The 27,477-nt window shown below is 44.1% G+C and overlaps 1 protein-coding gene across 3 annotated transcripts in view; it reads right to left on the reverse strand.

Annotated features, from left to right (window-relative positions):
* Positions 1 to 27,477, reverse strand: part of CHCHD6 (coiled-coil-helix-coiled-coil-helix domain containing 6) — a 275,458-nt gene that overhangs the window by 179,958 nt on the left and 68,023 nt on the right. For 2 of the 3 annotated variants that reach the window (XM_040408574.1, XM_040408575.1), the window contains exons 5-6: positions 13,728 to 13,748; positions 1,769 to 1,852 (exon numbers count right to left, since the gene is read on the reverse strand). In XM_040408574.1, the coding sequence (XP_040264508.1) occupies positions 1,769 to 1,852; positions 13,728 to 13,748 (105 nt within the window). The remainder of the gene's footprint in view (positions 1 to 1,768; positions 1,853 to 13,727; positions 13,749 to 27,477) is intronic. The other variant, XM_040408576.1, reaches the window with a different exon arrangement.

The raw sequence follows: 27,477 nt of genomic DNA on the forward strand, positions 1-27,477 counted from the left end.
CGCTGCGAAATAAGTTGCCGCTATACAAATTATTATTATTAGTATAAGGCTACATTCACACCCGCCCGTCACCCCCTTAGAAATGCCTATTCTTGTCCGCAAGCTGCGGACAAGAATAGGACATGCTCTATCTTTTTGCGGAGCTGCGGACCCAAAATCGGGGCCGCGCTCCGCAATTGCGGCTGCAGACAGCACACGGTGTGCTGTCCGCATCCATTCCGTCCCCATAGAGAATAAATGGGTTCGCACCCATTCCGCAAAATTGCGGAAAGGATGAGGACCCATTTTGCGGACGTGTGAATGGAGCCTAAAAAATAAATGCAGTAAGAAGCCTACAGACTGCGCAATTGTGTTCCCTAAACAGCAGCTACAGTCCTTTGATCTATTTCTCTGTTTACACAACACATTAATCAGCCAATCACAGCATGGAGTTGCCACGGCTGACGTTTTACTTTGATGCATTTTTTTTATTATGTAAGGAAACTGCAAAAATTTAAAATAGTGGGCGAAAGTTATGACAAGTAAAAAAACGCTGCAGAAATTCTGGAAAGACTAAGATATATCACTAACAAGATGTAAAGAATTCCCTTAAAGCTCAGCTGGTTGCGCTACAGACGTTTCCTTTATTTTTCATTCACAAACCGGACGTTATCATAGTCTGTACTGTCACACATGCAGTGGAGCTGCAGCCCGGCCCCGGACACTGTGCCTACAAGTCTATCACCTGTTACAAAGCGAATGTGGATCCACTACGTAACCTGAAAAAAATTTGGCTTGGGCGTTCTCTATGTAGCCACCCTTGGTCTTCATCCTTTAATAAAGGAAACTGGAGTCTGCAAACTACCAGGCTCTTAGCTCTTGGAGCAGTTTCTGTACAAGTGACTGTTGACCCACGGGGGTAAAGAAACACCAATGCAGAGCACTGAAGGATAAGGCACAGGGACAGGTTGAGGTCAGCGAGGCAGAATTTGTAAAATCCAATAAACTGTTCAAGGTCAGGGCGGGCAGCTTAGGGTCAGTACGGTGATCAGGAAGAGGTCAGGTCAGAAATCGGTACATGACCAGCAAAGCAGGACACTAGAGTACTAGAACATATTTCTCATGCACCTTGCCCACAAGGTAAGGTGTCTAAAATACTCCACAGTGGCCAGTCATAGTCTAGAGAAGATAAAAAGTGCATGTGCGCTGGCCCTTTAAGAGCCAGACAGAGCATGTGCGTGCACCCTATGGACAATGAGAAGCAGAGCCAGCAGGAATCAGGACTCAGCCTGCATGGGAAGGAGATCAGCGCCATTCTAGCAACTAGGGCCCACTAAGCAGGGGTAGAGGGACATTGGCAGGTCTGGACCACCGGAAACCTGGAGCGGGTGAAAAAAGCGGCAGGCATGGGAGGAGTGGAGCAGCGCTAAGCATGAACAGCTGCCATATCATCACATATTAAACTTGCCACATTTACCATCCCTGCAGAGGGTTGGAACAGTGCAGAGGCTGCTGTGATCACAGGACCATATTAGCTAGCAGGTTCCCACTACAGATACAGAGACAATCCCTGTTTAGGCAAACTTCTTTAGTTATTTTAGCTATTTGTCTCTTCTAATATCTCACAGCATGGAGCAAATGCTACTAAGTGAATATAATTGCACCATCAAGTTGGTAAAGCCCTTTTAAAATGCCCTACAGCATCATTTCGTGAGGATATATTCAGTTTCCTCTCAAAATCTGTTCCAATATTCCTAGGCTCCATATTGTTCCTCTGGGGAACACTTACCTTCTTCTCAATGCTTGCCAGTTGCTCTTTGTGAAAAGCATCAAGTATTTTAAGCTCTTCGTCTTTGCGTTGAATTTCTTTGGCCTAAGAGAGCAGAAAACAAAATAAACCAGTCAAATAAAGAATATTTTATGCTTAAAGCGGTACTCCCATCTCACACATATATGACATCTCCCCACCTTTTATGCCACTCGAGGTGTCCCCTATAGCGCACAGCGACAACACTTTATTTTATCTTAGTCCAAAATTCGGTGTGGATTTCAATATTAAACCTTAAGGCCCCTTTCACACGGGCGAGTTTTCCGCGCGGGTGCAATGCGTGAGGTGAACGCATTGCACCCGCACTGAATCCGGACCCATTCATTTCTATAGGGCTGTGTACATGAGCGGTGATTTTCACGCATCACTTGTGCGTTGCGTGAAAAATCGCAGTAAGCTCTATTTTGTGCGTTTTTCACGCAACACAGGCCCCATAGAAGTGAATGGGGCTGCGTGAAAATCGCAAGCATCCGCAAGCAAGTGCGGATGCTGTGCGATTTTCAGGCACGATTGCTAGGAGACGATCGGGATGGAGCCCCGATCATTTTTATTTTCCCTTATAACATGGTTATGAGGGAAAATAATAGCATTCTTAATACAGAATGCTTAGTACAATGGGGCTGGAGGGGTTAAAAAAAAATATATAATTTAACTCACCTTAATCCACTTGATCGCGCAGCCGGCATCTCTTCTGTCTTCATCTTTGCTGTGCACAGGAATAGGACCTTTGATGACGTCACTGTGCTCATCACATGGTCCGTCACATGATCTATCACCATGGTAAACGATCATGTGATGGACCATGTGATGAACGCAGTGACGTCATCAAAGGTCCTATTCCTGTGCACAGCAAAGATGAAGACAGAAGAGAAGCCGGGCTGCGCGATCAAGTTGATTAAGGGGAGTTAAAAAAAATATATATTCTTTTTTTAACCCCTCCAGCCCTATTGTACTAAGCATTCTGTATTAAGAATGCTATTATTTTCCCTTATAACCATGTTATAAGGGAAAATAATACAATCTACAGAACACCTAACCCAAACACGAACTTCTGTGAAGTAGTTCGGGTTTGGGTACCAAACATGCCGATTTTTCTCACGCGCGTGCAAAACGCATTACAATGTTTTGCACTCGCGCGGAAAAATCGTGCATTTTCCCGCAACGCACCCGCATCTTATCCGGGCAAAAAAACATGACGCCCGTGTGAAAGAGGCCTAAGGGTTATATCTCCTGCTAAAACTCAACATGGAGAAAACTGAAGTCATCCTCATTCCCCCATGTTATTCAGCCCCCACCCCCATCAACCACCGTTAATGGCTCCAGTCCACTTCCTCAGGAAAACCTTTGATTCCGCCCTGTACTACAAACCGCACATCAGTGTCCTCACCACCTCCAACTCAAAAACATTTCTAGTGTCCGTTCATACACCTCTGACCTAATCTCCTGATATCTCCCCACAACCGGTCCCCTCCATACATCCCTGACCTCATCTCCTGATACCTCCCTACATGTAATATCTTGTCTAGTCTAGGCTCTGTCACCAGGATCATCCCTACCCTAACCAGTCATATAGTCTGGTAGGGCTGATGACGCTGATTAAAACGATACCTGTCTTATGTCTGTCGGTGGTATCGTTCCAGAGAAAAATGAACTTTTTTAAATTATTCTAATGAACTATTGGAGCACCAAGAGGCAGGCTTATGCGCTTTGAGCACCGCTCCAGTGATGCCCCTGGTGCTCCATAATGACGCCTCTTTGCTTTTCATCTCACCACCCTGCCTTTAGATTGACAGCGCTAGACTGCACATCTTCGCTCGTCTGGATGAAGCTGAAGGTGTTGTGCACACGTGCCGTTCTGGACATGAATGCAGTCCAGCGCTGTCAATCTAAAGGCAGGGGGGTGAGATGAAAAGCAAAGAGGCGTCATTATGGAGCACCAGGGGCATCACTGGAGCGGTGCTCAAAGCACATAAGCCCGCCTCTTGGTGCTCCAATAGTTAATTTGAATAATTTTAAAAGTTCATTTTTCTCTGGAACGATACCACCGACAGACATAAGACAGGTATCGTTTTAATCAGCGTCATCAACCCTACCAGGCTCAAATAGTTAATTTGCACAATTACATACATCTCTGACCTAATCTCCTGATACCGCCCCACATTTAATCTCTAAACTTCCCAAAACCTCTCATCTCCTCTAACGTTCTCCTCACATAATCACCTACAAGATTTCTCCCATGCTTCCCTCATACTCTTAGGGCTCATGCACACGAACGTTTTTTGCGTTCCGTATACGGACCGTATTTTGATTCCGTATATATGGTCCGTCTACGGAACCATTCATTTCAATGGGTCCGCAAAACATGCGAACAGCACTCTGTGTGCTTTCCGCATCCGTTGCTCCGTTCCATGACCCCGCAAAAATTATGAGACATGTCCTATTCTTGTCCGTTTTGCAGACAAGAATAGGCATCTCTTTAATAGGCCTCCTGTTCCGTTCTACAAATTGCGGAAGGCACACAGACAGCCTCCGTTTTTTGCGAATACGCAATTTGCAGACCGCAAAAAACGACACGGTTGTGTGCATGAGCCCTTAAATTCAATCCTCCAGCTAACATGAGTTTCCCAAATCAACCTGAAACTCCCCTCTTCAGGAATGCCTACAATAACCCTAGTGCCTCTAAAACGCCACCTGAGCAGCTTCTACGCTCCCCTACGGTTTCCTTCCATTTCCCTTTCAGACGGTAATCCTTTGCGGCTTCCCCCTCTGTACCAGTCTGTCACTATGTTAGTCCGTGCTTATCGTGCTTGCTTTTGTTTCGTATTACATACGAGAACCCTCCTCATATCTGTATCGCCCAGACATTAATATTGCTTTTATATAATAATAACTCCATTGTTTTAATTGCAGCCACCACAAGGGGGGGCTCACTGCATACAGACTTATTTAACACCTATAGAACTATCAATGTGCATGCAGTAACTATATAAGCTCCCCCTAGTGGTGGGTGTGGGCAGGCAACTTTTTTTTTTTTTTTTAGAGGATCACTACTACTCCTAAGAATAAAGGGGCCACAGCACAAATTCAGAGCTGCAGTCCCCTCATAGTGGCGTGTGCTCAACTGGCTGTGCAGGGGATTGAATCACGGCTGCATTCAAAGTGAATGGGGCCAGCTGCAGTTCTCCGCATGGCCAGGCACGCCAAAAGAATGGCGACTGTACGCAAAGCAATTAGGGTAGGGCCCCTCTGTTGGCCGCAAGCATTTCCCTCCTTGTATTCACTGTTACAGTATGGTTTCTACGCTAACGTGTGTGGACCTACGCCCCTCGTGGTACTCTTCTTCTTCTCCTACATCGCAGGTGTACACAAGTATGAAAATGATGTGATCTGATGACTCTGACCTTCCAAGAAGTGTACAATGAGGCGGCACTATACATAACATTTGGGCACCTTCACGCCACAGCGACGCTTTATGGGAAAGACCTAGACACGAGCCTGAACATTTAAAAACTACGAAGGCGTTGGGGTGAAAATGGCATTGGAAAATGATAAAGCGGCCTGGACGCAAGTGATCCCCGGGGGTCGGGAGCCATCTTCCTAAAGCTGGCAGGGGTCGTTAGGAAGAAAGATTGTATGTGAAGGCTGACTGCTTCCCGTATCCGTCCCAAGAGCAGCATGCGATGGATAAACGGGGACGCTTCGAGAACTTTAGGTTGAGCGTATCTGGCAAGGAAAATAAATAAATAAAAGTCCTGTCTGGTTTGCCGTATTCTAAATGTCAGCTTCATCTGACGCTCAATGAGCCTGACAGGTTCCTGCAGAAGACCTGGAGGCCAGGCATGCTTCAGTGGAGGAGGACCTGAGCAAAGAGCGTTTGGGATATGGGATGCCTTCTCTAATTCAGATCAGGATGCGGGGCTCAGATCGCCCCAAAACGGTGGTGGGGTCTCAAGTGTCAGACGGCAAATCATTAGTGACGAGGACGTCTCGCCATGACAGAGGAGACTCTCTGCAGACACAAACCTACTGCAAACTGACTCTATAAATTACTCCGTCACACTCTGTCACCTGTTCTTAGAACTGCTTTGTGCAGGTCCTCTCTTATTCCTCCAGAAAACATATACAAAAATAGACAAACGGGTGTTACCATTCACTTTTATTCGGCAGAGCTTGCCCCTACACACACACGGATACTCTCTAACCAGTGTAGGGAGACGCCTTACTGACAAGGGACATGGGAACGCACAGCTGTCAATTTATACATACGTTCCCAGGAGGAATAACAGAGGAACGGCACAAAGCAGAAGTCATTTCATGTGTAATACATATATACGGCAGGTGACTGTGCAGGTCCTCTTTGTACCGTATACTGCATGCCATAGGGTTGACCCACAAAAAAACATTTATCACCGATCCACAAGACAGGTCATTGGTGGTCTGACCAGTAGAACCCCCCACCACCATGGAGTGGTGGTGCGCATGTATGAACAAGCACTCCACTTCTATGTCTCAGTCACGCATGCTCACCACTCCATTCACATAGGGGGGACGTGTGTCGCTCGGACCTCCCGATTATACCAATCAACTACACGCCCATATCCCCCCATGTGAATGGAGCAGTGGTCGCACATGCACACTACCAGTGCATTCAAAGTCAATGGGACGGATGGCGATAGACCAGCCCTGTACACTGCCAGCTCCATCAGTCCCATAGAGATTGAAAAGGGCAGCAGAGCACATCTCTTTTTGCCAGCTTGCGGCTCCCGTGTAATTTGTGCATTTTTAATTGTGCCAACAATGGTGAGAATCCTATGAATCCCCCTTAAACAGTGATGGGTTGTGAATCGTGGCGTTAAAGGGGTTGTCTCTCACTTCAGTAAGTGGCATTTATCATGTAGAGAAAGTTAATACAAGCCACTTACTATTGTATTGTGATTATCCATATTGCCTCCTTTGCTGGCTGGATTCCTTTTCCAGCACATTATACACTGCTCGTTTCCATGGTTACAGACCACCTTGCAATCCATCAGTGGTGGTCGTGCTTGCACAATATAGGAAAAAGCACCAGCCTATGTGAGCTCCCATGGTCCCGGCTAGGGAATAGTCTTCGGATGAAGCAGGACCTCCGTACAGTATTAGAATGTATTGGCTCCGATGAGCCGAAGTTATTGCTTCGCGAAGTCTTGCGAGACTTAGGGTAATGACTTCATAAATTAAAGGGGTTTTACCATCTCAGACAATGGGGCATATCTCTAGGATATGCCCCATTGTCTGATAGGTGCGGGTCCAACCTCTGGGATCCGCACCTACAATGAGAACCGAGCGGGGAAATTAAAAGAGGGCGCACTGCGCATGCGCAGTAGCCCTTCATTCATTTCTATGGGGCCGCCGAAAATAGTCGAGCGCTGGCTCGGCTATTTCCGTCTGCCCCATAGAAATGAATGGGAGCACGGGCCGCGCGTTCGCGCTGCACTCCCATTCACTTCCATGGGAGCAGCGCTTGGTGGTGGACAGACCCCGGGAAATCTGGGGTCCTCCAGCCACAGCTCTCCCTGCTCCATTCTCGTTGCAGGTGCGGGTCCCAGAGGTGGGATCCGCACCTATCAGACAATGGGGGCATATCCTAGAGATATGCCCCCATTGTATGTGATGGGAATACCCCTTTAATTTGTACTGTTAAAAAACATTTCCCGAACTCTGGTTCTGTTCCAAGTGGTACCTTGGAACCGAACCAGAGTTCGGGAAATGTTTTTTTACAGTACAGATTCATTTATGAAGTTATCACCCGAAGTCTTGCAACTTCGGCTCATCGGAGCCAATACATTCTAATACTGTACGGAGTTCCTGCTCCGTACAGTATTGGAACAAAGTTTTATGCGAATCGACTTCGCATGTTTCATCCGAAGTCGATTCGCTCATCCCTAATCACAATACATTAGTATGTGGCTTGTATTAACTTTCTCTACATGATAAATGCAACTTACTGAAGTGAGAGACAACCCCTTTAACTGGGAAGTCCAGGTGTGTGAAACTGGGAATCTGGGCTGTTGTGCGGCAGCTCAGCGACAAGGGAAACCAGACAGTGTCTAACCTTTCCTGCCTTGACTGGGAAGAAAATAAAAAAAAATAAAAAATGCTGCAGGATTTAATGAAGATTATGTATGCGAGAACTCATCAGGGAAAGTGACCTGTGATCTGCAGCTTGCAGACTCCATCCAGCAGGAAGGTTATTCTTGGTAATCGCCGGCCGGTGCCAAAAAGGTGTCGGGGGTGTGAAGCCTGCACCAGCAATTAACAAGAACAGCTCGTGTCCCTGATCATCATCTCATATCCACTCAGCACATTCAGCCACAAGGGGGTTAGGTAGGTGGTCAGGCTGCAGATGTCTGAAGTCTATTCTATATATACAGTGGATATAAAAAGTCTACACACCCCTGTTAAAATGTCAGGTTTCTGTGCTGTAAAAAAAATGAGACAAAGATAAATCATTTCAGAACTTTTTCCACCTTTAATGTGACCTATAAACTGTACAACTGAAAAACAAAATAAAATCTTTTAGGTGGAGGGAAGAAAAAAAATAAAAAATTTAATAATATGCTTGCATAAGTGTGCACACCCTTAACTCCTTAACCCCTTAAGGACACAGCCATATTTCACCTTACGGACTTGGCCATTTTTTGCTAATCTGACCAGTGTCACTTTAAGTGGTGATAACTTTAAAACGCTTTGACTTATCCAGGCCATTCTGAGACTGTTTTTCGTCACATATTGTACTTCATGACACTGGTAAAATGAAGTAAAACAAATTAAATTTTTATTTATAAAAAAATACCAAATTTACCAAACATTTGTAAAAAATTGCAAATTTCCAAGTTTCAATTTCTTTACTTCTATAATACATAGTAATGGTTATTACTTTACATTCCCCATATGTCTACTTCATGTTTGGATCATTTTGGGAATGATATTTTATTTTTTGGGGATGTTACAAGGCTTAGAAGTTTAGAAGCAAATCTTGAAATTTTTCAGAAATTTTCAAAAACCCAATTTTTAGGGACCAGTTCAGGTCTGAAGTCACTTTGCGAGGCTTACATAATAGAAACCACCCAAAAATGACCCCATTCTATAAACTACACCCCTCAAGGTATTCAAAACTGATTTTACAAATTTTGTTAACCCTTTAGGTGTTCCACAAGAATAAATGGAAAATAGAGATACAATTTCAAAATTTCACTTTTTTGGCAGATTTTCCATTTTAATATTTTTTTTCCAGTTACAAAGCAAGGGTTAACAGCCAAACCAAACTCAATATTTATGGCCCTGATTCTGTAGTTTACAGAAACACCCCATATGTGGTCGTAAACCGCTGTACGGGCACACGGCAGGGCGCAGAAGGAAAGGAAAGCCATACGGTTTTTGGAAGGCAGATTTTGCTGAACTGTTTTTTTTGACACCATGTCCCATTTGAAGCCCCCCTGATGCACCCCTAGAGTAGAAACTGCAAAAAAGTGACCCCATTTTAGAAACTAGGGGATAGGGTGGCAGTTTTGTTGGTACTAGTTTAGGGTACATTTTTGGTTGCTCTATATTACACTTTTTGTGAGGCAAGATAACAAGAAATAGCTGTTTTTATTTTTTGTTATTTACAACATTCATCTGACAGGTTAGATCATGTGATATTTTTATAGACCAGGTTGTCACGGATGCGGCGATACCTAATATGTATACTTTTTTTTATTTATGTACGTTTTACACAAGGATTTCTTTTTTGAAGCAAAAAAAAAAAATCACGTTTTAGTGTTTCCATAGTCTGAGAGCCATAATTTTTTCAGTTTTTGGGCGATTACCTTGGGTAGGCTATAATTTTTGCGGGATGAGATGACTGTTTTATTGGCACTATTTTGGGGTGCGTGTGACTTTTTGATCGCTTGCTATTACACTTTTTGTAATGTAAGGTGACAAAAAATGTTTTTTATTAAAAAAATTTACGGTGTTCATCTGAGGGGTTAGGTCATGTGATATTTTTATAGAGCTGTTCGATATGGACGCGGCGATACCTAATATGTATACGTTTTTTTTTTATTTATGTAAGTTTTACACAATAACAGCTTTTTTAAAACAAAAAAAAATGATCTTAGTGTCTCCATATTCTGAGCCATAGTTTTTTTGGTTTTTTTTTGGGCGATTGTCTCAGGTAGAGGCTCATTTTTTGCGGGATGAGGCGACGGTTAGATTGGTACTATTTTGGTGGGCAAACGCCTTTTTGATCGCTTGCTGTTGTACTTTTTGTGATGTAAGGTGACAAAAAAATTGTTTATTTAGCACAGTTTTTATTTTTTACGGTGTTCATCTGAGGGGTTAGGTCATGTTATAGGTTTATAGAGCAGGACGATACGGACGCGGCGATACCCAATATGTATACTTTTTTTCCCCCTATTTTTTACCATTTTTTTTTTACTTTATTTGGGGAAAATTAAGTTTTTGTTTATTTTTACTTGAAACTTTTAATTTTTTGGGGGGGGACTTTATTTTTTCAACTTTTTTTTTGTCCCACTTTGGGACTTGAACTTTTGGGGGTCTAATCCTTTACAATGCATTCCAATACTTCTGTATTGGAATGCATTGGCTGTATGAGTAATACTGTTTACATTACTCATACAGCTTCCGGCCTGTGAGATCCAGGGGGCTGGATCTCACAGGCTCTTCACCGGAAGGCATCGAGCTGCCTTCCTTAGGCATCGAGCTGCCTTCCATGCCATCGGGTCCCCCCCACAGCACCATGGGGACATGATGTCACCGCCGCCGCACCAGGTAAAAGCCGCAAACCGCAGGTCTGAATTGACCTGCGGTTTGCGGCGATCGCCGACACGGGGGACCAGTGTCACTTTAAGTGGTGATAACTTTAAAACCCTTTGACTTATCCAGGCCATTCTGAGATAGTTTTTTCATCACATATTGTACTTCATGACACTGGGAAATAGAGTAAATATATTTTTTTTTTTTATAAAAAAAAATAAAAAATTTGGAAAACTTAGCAAATTTCCAAGTTTCAATTTCTCTACTTCTATAATACATAGTAATACCTCCAAAAATAGTTATTACTTAACATTCCCCATATGTCTACTTCATGTTGGGATCATTTTGGGAATGACATTTTATTTTTGGGGGACGTTACAAGGCTTAGAAGTAAATCTTGAAATTTCTCAGAAATTTTCAAAAACACACTTTTCAAGGACCAGTTCAGGTCTGAAGTCACTTTGTGAGGCTTACATAATAGAAACCACCCAAAAATGACCCCATTCTAAAAACTACACCCCTCAAGGTATTTAAAAACAGATTTTACAGTGTTAGGGTACTTTCACACTTGCGTTGTTTGATTCCGGCAGGCAGTTCCGTTGCCTGAACTGACTGCCTGATCAGGCAAACTGTATGCAAACGGATGTCATTTTTTCTGACTGATCAGGCATTTTTCAGACTGATCAGGATCCTGATCAGTCAGAAAAATGCCTGATCAGTCAGAAAAATGCATTGCAATACCGGATCCGTTTTTCCGGTGTCATCAGGCAAAACGGATCCGTTTTTTTTTTTTTTTTTTCATTTTTAAAGGTCTGCGCATGCGCAGACCGGAAGGACGGATCCGGCATTCCGGTATTTTGAATGCCGGATCCGGCACTAATACATTCCTATGGAAAAAAATGCCGGATCCGGCATTCAGGCAAGTCTTCAGTTTTTTTCGCCGGAGATAAAACCGTAGCATGCTACGGTTTTCTCTTTTGCCTGATCAGTCAAAACGACTGAACTGAAGACATCCTGATGCAAACTGAACGGATTACTCTCCATTCAGAGTGCATGGGGATATGCCTGATCAGTTATTTTCCGGTATAGAGCCCCTGTGACGGAACTCTATGCCGGAAAAGAAAAACGCAAGTGTGAAAGTAGCCTTAACCCTTAAGGTGTTCCACAAGAATTAATGGAAAATAGAGATACAATTTCAAAATTTCACTTTTTTGGCAGAATTTCCATTTTAATATTTTCTTTCCAGTTACAAAGCAAGCGTTAACAGCCAAACAAAACTCAATATTTATGGCCCCGATTCTGTAGTTTACAGAAACACCCCATATGTGGTCGTAAACTGCTGTACGGGCACACGGCAGGGCGCAGAAGGAAAGGAATGCCATACGGTTTTTGGAAGGCAGATTTTGCTGGACTGTTTTTTTTTACACCATGTCCCATTTGAAGCCTCCCTGATGCACCCCTAGAGTAGAAACTCCAAAAAAGTTACCCCATTTTAGAAACTACGGGATAGGGTGGAAGTTTTATTTGTACTAGTTTAGGGTACATATGATTTTTGGTTGCTCTATATTACACTTTTTGTGAGGCAAGGTAACAAGAAATGGCTGTTTCGGCACATTTTTTTTATTTATTTTTTTATTTGCAACATTCATCTGACAGGTTAGATCATGTGTTTTTTTTTATAAAGCAGGTTGTCACGGACGCGGCGATACCTAATATGTATACAATTTTTTTATTTATGTAAGTTTTACACAATGATTTCATTTTTGAAACAAAAAAAAAATCTCCATAGTGTCTCCATAGTCTGAGAGCCATAGTTTTTTCAGTTTTTGGTGCGATTATCTTAGCTAGAGTGTCATTTATTGCGGGATGAGATCGCAGTTTAATTCGCACTATTTTGGGGTGCATATGACTTTTTGATCGCTTGCTATTACACTTTTTGTGACGTAAGATGACAAAAAAAAATTGCTTTTTATTACTTTTTTTAATTTTTTTTTACGGTGTTCATCTGAGGGGTTAGGTCATGTGATAATTTTATAGAGCCGGTCAATACGGACGCAGCGATACCTAGTATGTATACTTTTTTTAATTTACTTAAGTTTTACACAATTACAGCTTTTTTAAAACAAAAAGAAATGATGTCTTAGTGTCTCCATATTCTGAGCCATAGTTTTTTTATTTTTTGGGCAATTTGTCTTAGGTAGGGGCTCATTTTTTGCAGGATGAGGTGACGGTTAGATTAGTACTATTTTGGTGGGCAAACGCCTTTTTGATTGCTTACGGTTGTACTTTTTGTGATTTAAGGTGACTAAAAAATTGTTTATTTAGCACAGTTTTTATTTTTTACGGTGTTCATCTGAGGGGTTAGGTCATGTGACATGTTTATAGAACCGGTCGATACGGACGTGGCGATACCTAATATGTGTACTTTTTTCCCCCCTATTTTTTACCAATTTTTTTTTTACTTTATTTGGGGAAAATTACGTGTTTTTTTAAATTTTTACTTGAAACTTTTGATTTTTTTGGGCGGAAAACTTTATTTTTTCAACCTTTTTTTTACTTTATTTTTTGTCCCACTTTGGGACTTCAACTTTTGGGGGTCTAATCCCTTTTACAATGCATTCCAATACTGTGTGTATTACTCATACAGCTTCCGGCCTGTGAGATCCAAGGGACTGGATCTCACAGGCTCGTCACAGGAAGGCATCGCGCTGCCTTCCATGCCATCGGGTCCCCCCTACAGCCCCACGGGGACCCGATCGCACCGCCGCCAGCCGCCCCAACATTGAAAAGCCGCAAACCGCAGGTCTGAATTGACCTGCGGTTTGCGGCGAACGCTGACACGGGAGCGCTACAGTCCCGGGAATAAGACCTCCGCCGATCAGATATTGATGACCTATCCGGAGGATAAAAAGTACTCCAACAATACATATTTACATGGCTCTCCGTCTGATCTGTGTGCCCGGAAGCAGTGTTGGAGAGAACCCAAGGACCAACTAGCCGCCTCCATTGCATCTACTCCACCTTTCCAGTAAAAACATGTACATAGCAAGTGGAGTGGGAGAAGGAATGCCGTGGCAATATGACAAGTGAAAGAAGCAGGGACACAAGACAAAACAGTGCTTACCCATTCATCCAAATCCGCAGGCTTTGCAAAATGAAAAAGGGGAGAGGGAAAGAAGAAAAGGAGAAGAAAGAGAGAAAAAAAGGAAAATGTCAGTGATTTATTGAGCACAAATCCCTGTGTTCATCCAAAGTAGAGAGAGCTTAAGGAACAGAAAAGAGAAGCAGCGATTGTTCCGTATACTGGCAGCGAGAGCGAACGCGCGGCTTCGACAAAAGGCTCGAAAGGCGACATCTGGGAAGCCGCGCTGCAGGTGCTGGACGAGGCCAAGGCATAAGTCCCCCGCACACCTGAGACCTGGATTATTTCATCGCCACATTCGGGTTTTAAACTCCCTTCCGGAATAAAAAAGATAAAAATACCAAATGTACAAACTTTGAATTAGGAAGAAAAAATATATATCTTTTGTGAAATTTTTTTTGAAGTGGGGGGGGGGGGGGGCTAATGTATTCATAACCCGACCTAGAAATGATAGAAAAGGGACAAAAATATCAGCCGGCGAGGAGGCTTCTGACAGGCTTTGCTGTGGAAGATTTGCGCGGTGGTTAGACCTTTCATAGGAGGTTAGACGTCTAGTTCTCCAAGAGCGCGGCTGTCTAAAATTGCCAATTGAAGCATAAGGAAGAGACATTGGGACTTTGAACAAAAAAAGCTAAAGAAAAGTAAAATGTTATAATCTTTAAAAGAAAGGTCAGAATATTTTTGAACATTTTTAGTTTGACCTATGGATCGACCGAGCTTGTCAACTTTAGGGCCGATATTCTATTAATGCTCTGATACAAAGGTCTAAATCTACTGCACAGACAGTTAAATGACAGTAGCCACCACTAGGGGGAGCTTACTGCAAACTGCTTTACTATTGAATTAGTCTACTTTCACACTGGCGTTTTGGCTTTCCGTTTGCGAGATCCGTTCAGGGCTCTCACGAGCGGTCCAAAACGGATCAGTTTTGCCCTAATGCATTCTGAATGGAAAAGGATCCGCTCAGAATGCATCAGTTTGCCTCCGTTCCGTCTCCATTCCGCTCTGGAGGCTGCCTGCAGCGTTTTGGTGTCCGTCTGATGAAGCGGAGCCAAACGGATCAGTCCTGGCGCACAATGTAAGTCAATAGGGACGGATCCGTTTTCTATGACACAATCTGGCACAATAGAAAACGGATCTGTCCCACATTGACTTTCAATGGTGTTCAAGACGGATCCGTCTAGGCAATGTTACAGATAATACAAACGGATCCGTTCTGAACGGATGCAGATGGTTGTATTATCTGAACGGATCCGTCTGTGCAGATCCATGACGGATCCGCACCAAACGCGAGTGTGAAAGTAGCCTTAGATGGACCCAAGCATTGCAGCCTCTTCCTCGACCTGTGAAGTCACGTCCGTCAGTCACATGGCCTTTCTGTAGGTCAGACCCATTGAAGTGAATAAGACAGAGCTGCAATACCAAGCGCTGCCACTAAACAATACATGGCGCTGTACTAGGAACACTATGAACTTGCCTGAGTGGTGCAGCCCCTTTAAACAGCTGATCGAAAGCCATTAATATTTAGATCCCAGATAACTCCTTTTAGGTTGCTATACAAAACAGAAGAAAGTTAGCCAAACCAGTGTATGGCGAATATTGAGACTCTCGCCCGACAACAAATTTTGGAGGGGAAAGGGAGATCGGGAATTCTGGATATCAACATGCCCGATCCTTTTGATTTCTTGGGTATCTGGCATTGGAAAACACATGCACGCTCAGTCGAACCCAGCATGCATGTGTACTGGGGGTAGGAGGGACGGCTGCTGGACAAACAAGAGTTGACCTGAGATTTCCTACGAGTTTACGAAGAAAACACTTAAACTTTTCCTTTGGGTGGCTGACCTTTATGGTAAATGCACATGGCTAAAAAAAACTCATAAGGTTTCAGAATGACTTATTTGCTATACCATAGACTGCCTCTCTCTGCTACACAGACTTGTTTTTGTTTCAACGGCATCTGTCAGCAGTTTTGTCCCTATGACACCGGCTGAACTGTTACATGTGCGCTTGGCAGCTGAAGGCGTCTGTGTTGGTCCCATGTTCATATGTGCCCGGATTACTGAGAAAGATTATGTTTTAATATATGCAAATGAGGCTCTAGGAGCAACGGGGGCGTTACCATTACACCTAGAGGCTCTGCTCTCTCTGCAACTGCAGCATGCCTCTTCATGCCCTAATTTATCTAGACCATAAATGTAAGATTTCCCCAGAATTCTTGTATTTCTACAATTATGTCATGTGCTACTTGTAAAACAGAGGCGGCCTGAGGGAGGAACTGGGTTCCAAGCTTCCCTATAATCCCGACCATTTTACTGTTACATCAGGAGCAGTCATTATAACGCTATATATTGATCGCGCCGGTCAGACCCACAGCCGGGACTTCTTCCGTCAGCAGCAGATATTTATGAACCGAAAAACATAAAAATCCCTTCATATAAATCACATAGAAAAATAAAATGGAATTTATATTACTTTCATAAATTAGCGTGAAAATATCTGAAAGGAAGCCTGACGGGGGCGTTAGAAATCTGCATGAAGCGCCAGCTCCCCGGCCCGGATTTACTAACCCAGTTAATCAATCCTCAACTTAAAAGCCGCATTTATCAAAACCTGCCAGACGCCGGGGAGGGGCAGGTGCTAAAGAAGAGAGATGGCGACGCTCTTTGTAATTACACAAATGGTATCCAGTGTGAAGTTCGGGACACATCACCACATACGTGGTAAATCATCACACCGCCATGCCCGACTGAGTCAATGTGCCGCCGACTAACTGCCCCCCAGGGATGTCCTGTAAGATGGGTGCAAAACCGCGGCTACCTATTTGCAGCACCTTTCCTGAATTACCAGATCCGACGAGTTCCCGGCCATCAGCATTCATCATCCTTCACACCTTTACACTCCACTGAGGCAATCTGCGGAGACGGAGAAGACTCCCCGCCGCCCACCCACCTCCCGCCCGGCCCGTCTCTCCCTCGCTAATTCTCTGCTCAAGTCCATGAAGCGCAAAATTACAGACATTTCAAATTAAAGAGTGAGAAAAAGCAAAGGAACCTTATCAAATCGACATTAGCATCATCGCGGCCTTTACAGGAAATAAGGCAGTGAAATATTACAGGCGAGGACAGGCAAAGAAATAGAGGCGAAAGTGGAGCACGCCCAAGTGCCGAAGACCCGCAAGTCTCGCCGCCTGACCAAGTCCCGATTAACCGACGACTTGTCAATTTCGTGACCAAAATGGGCAGAATAGTAGAAATACCCCCCCTCACAATGCCAGGGGCCCCTCTTATAGATGATACTTACCTGCTCCCCGTCACCTGCGCCCCCCTGGATCCCTGCACGGCCGCTGCTGCATCTCCCCGTCGCGCGGATCAAAACATCGGGCGACTGGGTGAGCAGCCAATAGCAGACCGCGATGGTGACCAGCCTCCCTAGCGTCAACCGCGATAATAAAGATAAAAATGGCGGCCATGCAGGGATCCGGAGGGACGGGGGTGCTGGGGACTAGGTAAGTATCATCTATAAGAGGGGCCCGGGCATTGAGGGGTGGGGGGTATTTCTACTATTGGATAATCTCTTTAAGGCAAAAAACGGATGGTGTTCAGGAGGCCATAAAATTTTTGATGATGCCATTCTGGAATGAATAACTCTAAGGGGTCAGGATCAGCGGCACTGTAAGGGTTAAAGATCTTTTCTGGGTCCTCTATATTAATGACCTGTCCTCATAATAGGTCATCAATATCAGATCGGCGGGGACCACAGCCTCATCACAGCGCCGTCCATTGTATAGTGGCCGTCCTTGGTATTGCAGCTCAGCACCATTTACTTGAATGGGACTGAGCTGCGCCTAGGACATGTGTCCGATGATGAACGTGATGTCACCTAGGCGTCGCGGCCTCTTCAAACAGATGATCGGTGGAGTTGCCAGGAGTTAGACCCCCCCCCCCCCCCCTCAGATATCGATGGCGTATCATGAGGATAGGTAATCAATATCAAAATCTCATAAAAACCTTTTAACTGCTGGGATCAGCGTTTTCCCTGACCCCGGGTGGGTATTACGAGCGTTCACTTGGCCTCCAGTGATTGCACGGGCACAGCCAAGGTGGCTCGACGACCTGACCTTGATGAGGTTTTATCACGACAGGTACGGGAAAGGGTTAATGAAAGTCTACTGTTCTGTGAATACAGCTCCTGTGTAGACTTACAGTATGTACCCGCACACGGTATAATCCTGTAGTTATACTACATTCCGGGCTCCGGGAAGACCCTCGGTGGGTGCTCACCCCCTTCGCTGGCAGGACAAAGGGTTAAGCGTCGGCGACGTTGATGATCTGATGTGACAGATACAGATGTGCCGATAATGGCCGTTTATCCTCTCCCAATCTTTATACATGGGTGCTCTAAACTGCAGTAGTCCTGGGTAATGAAGGAGGATTTCAGCTCTCGGGGTCATTACAGCTGCTTTCCCCTGATTTCCAGCGCACATTCACACACTAGAGCAAACTGAATGATCACCAACGAGAAGCCGTCCTGAAATCCTCCATTATTTCCACCACTGCCGCCCTCCCCCCCATATCAGGACAGACATAATAGGGGCCGCGCAGAAGACAACCGGCTTCCATGCATGCCTGGCGGCTTTTATACACAGCGAGATATAAAGTGGCCCTTTACTTCCGTAGCGCCAAGGAAAGCGCAAGGCATGGCGGTCAGAGAGCCAAGAGCCTCATGCCAGGCTGCATCAATAGTCCGTACCCCGAATCCACCCATACAGTGTACGTGCCCCTATATACTCATGGGCACACACCCTGCTCCCCTGTCCTCAAAAATCAAGGCAAGGCAGTGCTTTCCACAAAATCAAGACATTTATCTCCTGAAATACTCTGTGCTGCAGTTAGACCATGCCCCTTTCATTATGCAGGTCTGTGACTAGCCTCCCTCACCTCACTGATCTCATCACATAACTGGACAGCTCGTTGCCTCTCACAGCGTGAGCCATCCTGAAATACTCTGCGCTACCATGGGACCCAGCTCTCAGTCTGCGACCTCCCACTTGTCATCGCTGTTCCCCATGTCACATATGGAGACAGTGGGGGTCCTCAGTCTGGCCCCTCCATGACTGGCGTTGCGACCATTACACAGTCCTTGCCCATATCTCTAAATCGCTGCCGTCTGAGTGTAGGTTACCCCCTGAGGTGTCAGTAAAGTAGTCCAGTTGACTTCTTTAAGTGGACAGGTGACTGCTTTTTAACATCAGATTATTGCTCTCCTGAAATACTCTGCGCTGCTGGATAAGCTGCACCTTCTACTGTGCATCTCAGTCCAACTTGTCTATTGTCCTCCTGCTTTCCTGACTACCCAGTTGCTTTCACCACAGCGTGAGTGGACAGGTCACTGCCTCCCTAGATGATTGCCTCATCTCTTTCCTTAAGTACTCTGTGCTGCTGGACACACAGCTGCTTCTAGTAGGCATCGCAGCCTGTGATCTTCTGCTGCTTCTTAACTCCTGGTGATTATCCATCCCATCATCATCATCTCTACAACCTCCACCCATGCACTGCCTCCCTCAAAATTAGCTTTAACTTCCTGAAATACTCTGTGCTGCTGCAGGTCTCGATTCTCCTGACATCGCCCTTGTAATACCACTGTTTTGTCATCACACACTCCCCCCCCCCCCTCCTCTTAAGATCAGCTCACCTCCTGAAATACTCTGTGCTGCTGCAGACTTTGCTCCTTCTGCTAATTATGTCCATCTGTGATCTCTAACTTGTCTCTATTCTCCTGACATCACCACTGTTTTGTCATCATCACACACTCTCCCCCCCCCTCCCTTAAGATCAGCTCACCTCCTGAAATACTCTGTGCTGCTGCAGACCTTCCTCCTTCTGTTCTGTACCTCGGTTCTTCCTCCTCACAGTCTCCCTGACGCCCTCATCAGCGGACAGGTCACTCTAACCTGCCCGATCTCAGTCGGCGCTGCCAGATACGTCCCTATCTCCCTATGGCAGCCACATGCATCCTCGGCCGAAAGTAGAGTTTAAAAACCACAGAGAAATAGAAGAGCAACTTCAGTGAAGGTCAGGCATCAGACATCGGCCCCCTATACGTCTAATAGGCTCCTAAACGGCGCGCAGGGGGTTAACCGACCCTCTTGCTGTATAACATAAAGGAACAGGAACCACGTGAAGGCGTCTTATGATTAATCGCCCTTTTTAAATCGCAATTATGTCATTCAGCAGAACCCATGAACATTCATTTACAATTTGCTGAGTGAATAATTGAATAATTACCGGCTCCCTGAATGCGGCGAAAAACAAAAAGAAAAAATACTTAAAATTATCTGAAAAGAAAAAGGTGAAAATTGCTGCTGGTTCCGTCTGCCTCGTTGGTTGCTGGTCCTTTACGCATGACTGCTCTGGAGGGGATCGCTCAGCTCCACGGGAACGGCGCAACGACAGACGTCGCAGTAAAACAAACGGGACGCAACAGCCGAGAAATTCATAAACTGTAAAAAAAAAAAAAAAAAAAAAAAAAGTTAAACCCGCCATATGACCTAAACACAACAGCAACCATGCGGGGAAAACATAATATATCGCCAGCTGTAGGATGCTCTAAGACAGACATGTCCATGGGCGCCCCTGTAGCCCCAAACCAACCCCATCTACCTCAGTCCTACATCGTAGAGAATTTCTGAAGGTGCTTCATACCCCAGCCTTCATCAGAATTGCGCGGCGGTAAGTTGCGCCGAATTTAGAAGGAGGCACAGGCCAAATCTGGCGCATCTTCTGACGGTCCGTGCACTGGAGAAGAAAATCCAAACCCGCGACGAGCTGGGGGGGGAGAATCGAGTCATAATTTTTGACAGTTTCTGATGACAATTTTAGTAAAGCAGAAGGGGCCAGGGGAGGACGCTCCGCCCATCTTATACAAACCGTCAAAGCGAAATAAAAGTGAAAATAAAGTTCCAAACTTATGCACAAAACAGGAATCAAAATGTGTTTTTAATCCCAGAAAACTGGCGCAAAACAAAAAAAAAAAAAATTGCTCCCTTTGATTTTCAATTTCACGTTTTCAAGCACTTTGCCATCAGGCAATGAATGGGAACCGACTTTGCGATCCTGCTCAAACAGCTGATGGGTTTGTGCAGGACCCTTTATGAGCTGGTATCCACTAAGCTCTCCTCCCTGGACTATAGGCTGACAGCTCGTAACCATCCTGATACACTGTAACAAACCCTGCCACCAGAATGATCAGAGGAGTGAGTGACAAGCGAGATCCGTCAGCTCTGCTGACATCTCTGAGTGAAGGCCTGCAGTTCTCATGAAATTACCATCCTAGAGCGAGTGTGCTTAGAAGTTTGCATTGCATGGTTCCCCTGTTGTTCCTCCTGTAAATGCACAAATATATTAACATTCCCAATCTTTATAGTATGTGTCCATATACAATTTTACACTATCCAATCAGTGCAGGGCAAACCTATTGTGCCATTCCTCCATTATTCCTCCTGGACATCTGTGGATAAATTGACCATTGGGCGTTAAAGGGCGTCTTGTACCTATGACACCGGCTGACCTGTCACATGTGAAGGCATCTGTGTTGGTCCCATGTTAATATGTGCCCACATTGCTGAGAAAAATTAGGTTTTAATATATGCAAATGAACCCCTAGGAGCAATGGGGGCGTTACCATTACACCTAGAGGCTGTGATCTCTCTGCAACTGCTGCGCCCTCTGTGCTTTGATTGACAGGTCCAGGTGTGATGATATTTACACTGCCTGGTCCTGTAGAGTGCAGAGAGAGCAGAGCCTCTAGGTGTAATGGTACCGCCCCTGTTGCTCTTAGAGGCTCATTTGCATATATTCAAACTTCATTTTTCTCAGCAATGCGGGCACATATGAACATGGGACCAAGACAGATGCCTTCAGCTGCCAAGTGCACATGTAACAGGTCAGCCAGTGCCATAGGTACAAGACGCCCTTTAAGGCCCAATGGTCAATTTATCCACAGATATCCAGCAGGAATAATGGAGGAATGGCACAATGCAAAGTTCTAGGACAAGATGCCTTTGCTATTACAAAGGGAATCCAGAAGCTCTCCAGACGTGGTGTGCAACCCCCTCTCTATCTACTGTATCCCTTTACGTATACTTAGCAGGTGCTTGTATTTGAAGCATCACTCCTGATGGGGGCGCAGGGGTCGGCATCATCCTGATGAAGGCAGTCATCCACCCGTGGGGGGAATTCATGTTCAAGAGAATAAACTCTAAAAATACATCACACGGAGAAGAAAACTTGTCACAACATCAGCCGAGGAAAAAACGGAACAAGAAAAAACTTCTCGGAGCAATGAGGCCTCATTATCAAGACGGAAAAAAATAAAATAAAAAAATAGTGAAAATGAAATCTCCCCGTGCCTGGTATCTAGCTGCAGATGACAATCATAACGGAGTCAGTTAAATGACACATTAGTGGACTAATTACTACGAATGCATTAAAGAGTCTTCAGGGAGATGGGAAGTGTGTTTTGCACTTTATCCCCCAGGATGATATCTGTCAGTGAACGCGGCTTCACCAGGAGGATCTCAGAGGACATGCACTGACTGTGAGGAATCATTAGCAGATCAGGGATGATGCCAGAAGGGAGCAACAAAAAAGGAAAATTCTCCAAACTATAGTACTAAGCAGAAGGACAAGAAGAGAAACCAATGGAACATTTCCCCAGTGTTCCTGAACAAGCATCTGTGCATTACATTAAACATTATATATATATATATACACACTAGCTGAAGGACCCGGCTACACACGGGTATATTTCATCTATTTCATTTAATGTTTGTGTGTGTCGTTAAAAGATAGACAGTATCCCCCATAACAGTGACCTCCACAGTGCCCGCCCCTTTAACAGTGAACTCCACAGTGCCCGCCCCTTTAATGCTAGGGCTACACGACGACATGTGTCGCGCGACATTTTGTCTCAACAATTTTTATAATGATAGGCTATAATGTCGCACTGCGACATGTGACATGCTGCGACTGCGACACGACAGATGCAAAATATCCATCTGAGATGGATTTTTCTGCGACTGTTGCGTCGCAGTATGTCACATGTCGCAGCGCAACACCATAGACTATCATTATAAAAATTGTCGCGCGACACATGTCGTCGTGTAGCCCTAACCTATGGCTGACCTACAGCAGTGTACAAGAATATAACTACTATAATACTGCCTCCTATGTACAAGAATATAACTACTATAATACTGCTCCTATGTACATAGGAGGCAGTATTATAGTAGTTATATTCTTGTACATAGGAGGCAGTATTATAGTAGTTATATTCTTGTACATAGGAGGCAGTATTATAGTAGTTATATTCTTGTACATAGGAGCAGTATTATAGTAGTTATATTCTTGTACATAGGAGCAGTATTATAGTAGTTATATTCTTGTACATAGGAGCAGTATTATAGTAGTTATATTCTTGTACATAGGAGCAGTATTATAGTAGTTATATTCTTGTACATAGGAGGCAGTATTATAGTAGTTATATTCTTGTACATAGGAGGCAGTATTATAGTAGTTATATTCCTGTACATAGGAGGCAGTATTATAGTAGTTATATTCTTGTACATAGGAGGCAGTATTATAGTAGTTATATTCTTGTACATAGGAGGCAGTATTATAGTAGTTATATTCTTGTACATAGGAGGCAGTATTATAGTAGTTATATTCCTGTACATAGGAGGCAGTATTATAGTAGTTATATTCTTGTACATAGGAGGCAGTATTATAGTAGTTATAGTCTTGTACATAGGAGGCAGTATTATAGTAGTTATCTCCTTGTACATAGGAGGCAGTATTATAGTAGTTATATTCTTGTACATAGGAGGCAGTATTATAGGAGTTATATTCTTGTACATAGGAGGTAGTATTATAGTAGTTATATTCTTGTACATAGGAGGCAGTATTATAGTAGTTATATTCTTGTACATAGAAGCAATATTATAGTAGTTATATTCTTGTACATAGGAGGCAGTATTATAGTGGTTATATTCTTGTACATAGGAGGCAGTATTATAGTGGTTATATTCTTGTACATAGGAGGCAGTATTATAGTAGTTATATTCTTGTACATAGGAGGCAGTATTATAGTAGTTATATTCTTGTACATAGAAGCAGTATTATAGTAGTTATATTCTTGTACATAGGAGCAGTATTATAGTAGTTATATTCTTGTACATAGGAGCAGTATTATAGTAGTTATATTCCTGTACATAGGAGCAGTATTATAGTAGTTATATCCTTGTACATAGGAGGCAGTATTATAGTAGTTATATTCTTGTACATAGGAGCAGTATTATAGTAGTTATATTCTTGTACATAGGAGCAGTATTATAGTAGTTATATTCTTGTACATAGGAGGCAGTATTATAGTAGTTATATTCTTGTACATAGGAGGCAGTATTATAGTAGTTATATTCTTGTACAGAGGAGCAGTATTATAGTAGTTATATTCTTGTACATAGGAGGCAGTATTATAGGAGTTATATTCTCTTACATATGCAATAAGTTTTGTAGCAAATGGTTGCAGTATTTTTAGATGTATATAACATGTAACTTAGGAACTGAAGATAATATTAATTGTGACTGGAGTTGCGGAGGAATGTCAAGGTAACTGAACAATATGTTTCTACCTTCATTTCTGTACATTCCAATTATAGGGTTCCTGTGCTCCTTTAACAATCAGGCGAGCAGCATTTGTTTTATCCACTGCGTGGCCTCGAAACTCTCCATTCTCTGTACAGAATACCGGTCTTTGAAGTTGACATTCAGCTGAATTCACCTTAATCTTCCCACCGAGCAAACAGCCAATTATTAGCTACTGCTCAGGAATAAAAATACATTATTATTATTATTATGAAGGGAGATTAATTACATTTTTATAATGTCCCTAATGCGAATGCTGAAGAATTCAGACAATATCTCGTTAATGAATGGGGAACGAAAACTTCTGAAATACAGTATCCCAGCTTATCTGATACGCGGGGGGCGGGCACAGGCGCAGGAATGATTAATTGGCAGTGGGGTTTGGCTTTCATTCAAAGCCTTTTTTTCTTTCTTTTTTTACACATGATGATGCCTCAGACACCTACATAGACCCTGGCACAGACGGGGGTTTATAGGAAGGTGGGCAGAGCCGGGCATTCAGAGAACATTGCAGGCAACAGTCTGCCAAACTATCCATTTATAGAAAGAACATGATGATCAAGTGCGTCCCGTGCTGCAGAACGCAATTTGCAGTCCGCAGCGCATAGGCAACAGCCGTGTGAATCCGGTATTGCGGTGGGGAGCCACTGACTTGAATGCTTCCGCGATCCGCAATATACAGGAAAAGACTGGGTGTCCTATTTTTGCAGTGCAGAGGCATGGATCGGAGGCGCTTTGTAGTGCTTCCAATCTGTGCCTCCGTTCTGCACCACGCTGTATCTTATGGATTGCGGACCCCTTCAAGTCAGTGGCTTTGCGGTCCGCAATATGGGCACGGACAGCTTATGGTTGCGTGAATGAGCCCTTAGTAGTGCAAATTTTTCTGATAAATGAACGTAAAATGCAATTTATATAGATAGATAAATAATAGATAGATATACATACAGTATATACACTCACATGATAATTCATCACCATCATTGTGACCTTCCTTTAGGATAGATATAAAGAGGTGGGGGTTCCCGGAGTTGGACGGCCACCAATCAATGACCTATACTGAAAATAATTCATCAATATTTAAGGGCTCTTTCACACTAGTCCAACAATCGTTCGTTCTCCTCTCTCTTTTGTATCTTTTAAAGGCCCGTACTAAGGATCGTTCATCAATATCTAGTCGGTGAGGGTCCGACTCCCGGCACCCCCCCGACGAGCAGCTGTTTGAAGAGGCCGCAGCGCTCCTTAAGTACTGCAACCTCTTCCTAGGCCAGTGATGTCACATTCATCGGCCACATGGCTTATAAATGGATATATTGCAGTACCAAGCACAGCCAGTATACAATGGATGGCGCTGTGCTTAGCAAGCTGTGAGGAGGCTGCAGCGATCACCGGAGCACAGCAGCCTCTTAGAAAGGCTGGTCGGCGGCGGTGCCAGGAGTCGGAACCCCATCTATCCTGTGGATAGGCCATCAATATCAAAATCCTGGGAAATTACTTGTATATTGTCAATTGGCCTGTGAAAGAGGTCCTAAAAAAAAAAAAACTTTTAGGGTGCCATATTAATGGACCTCTATATAGGCATTTATAGTGAAACTCCCCTAAAGGGGTTACCCATTAATCATTTCACACCCAAAGTTTTGTAAATCTATGTATTAAAGCAGCTTACTGAATAAAAAAATAAAAAAACTTTTTAATTATTATTTGTTTTTGTTTCCATGCGCCCCTTTGGTGCAGGCTATGGAAAGAATCAGTCTCCTTCCCCCTCTGGCAGTTGACAATATAGTTCCTTCTTTACTTTCCCTGCAGGAGGAGTCTTCTCAGCTATGCTGCCATGTACTGCTGAGGCTCTACTCCTCTTGTGATAGGCAGGGAAGAAAGCCATTTCTATTCTATCGTATCATGTAGAGAAAGACAATACAAGGCAGTTACTAATGTATTGTGATTCTCCATATTGCCTCCGTTGCTGGCTGGATTCATTTTTCTATCATATTATACACTGCTCGTTTCCAGGGGTTACGACCACCCTGCGATCCAGCCGCGGTGGCCGTGCTTGCACAGTCCTGGACACCAGAGAGGCCGGCACTTTTTCCTACAGTGTGTAAGCACGACCGCCACTGGTGGATTGCAGGGTGGTGGTAACACAGAGCAGTATATAATGTGATGGACATGGGTAAAGGAAGCAACATGGACATTCACAATATATTCACTTTCTCTACATGATAAATGCCATTTGCTGAAGTGACACAACCCCTTTAAAACATTCATCACCTAAAGCTGCCGGGAAACTAAAAAACCCAGCACGCCCGGGTGACTTGTTGCAAGTGCAGATTGCTGGAGCGGGTCCATTCACAGTTGTTACCTTAGGTTACAGGGAAATGGCGACCCTTGGTTGGGACTTGCAGCATGAAGGCGTCAAGTGCCCTTTAAGGGGTAGAGAGACATCTGTATGTATGAAGTGGCTTATACAGCGGAGGCTTGCTGCGCTACACGTGTTGACGTGACAGCACGCTGAATATATTGCCGGATGAAATAAATAAGTAAGAATACCTGCGAATGCATATACTCTGTGGACCTCGCTATCAGCCAAATGGTTAAGTGCCTCATGGAACAAAGCAGCTGTTTGAAGCCTTCGAAGTCAGGCGTGTAAATAGCAGAAGCCAGAGTCAACATTTCTGGGTCTCTCCCTGTTATTACTCTCCTTGAAATTAAAGTAGAAATTGTCAGCGCAGCCGCGTCCTTCGCCTGCCATCTAGTGGTGAAAGGGGAGAACTGCACAAAGGAGCATTGGAATGTGTCACCTTCCTGTCGCGTTTCTAAAAATTCCATTTACAGCTCAGTTAGGTGGGTAGGTGGCGGGTGAGTGCAGCGTCCACATGCCAAGAAATCAAATAAATCCACCACATGAACCGTCTCTGTAACTGCCGGCATTCCCAGTGTAATAACAATTCAGGAACACTATCCTTATGACTACGTTGTGCCATTCCTCTATTATTCCCGTCAGACGTTCATGAATCAATGAACAACTGGGTGTT

The sequence above is a fragment of the Bufo bufo genome, chromosome 9 (genome assembly GCF_905171765.1).
Source record: "Bufo bufo chromosome 9, aBufBuf1.1, whole genome shotgun sequence".
Classification (NCBI taxonomy): Eukaryota; Metazoa; Chordata; class Amphibia; order Anura; family Bufonidae; genus Bufo; species Bufo bufo.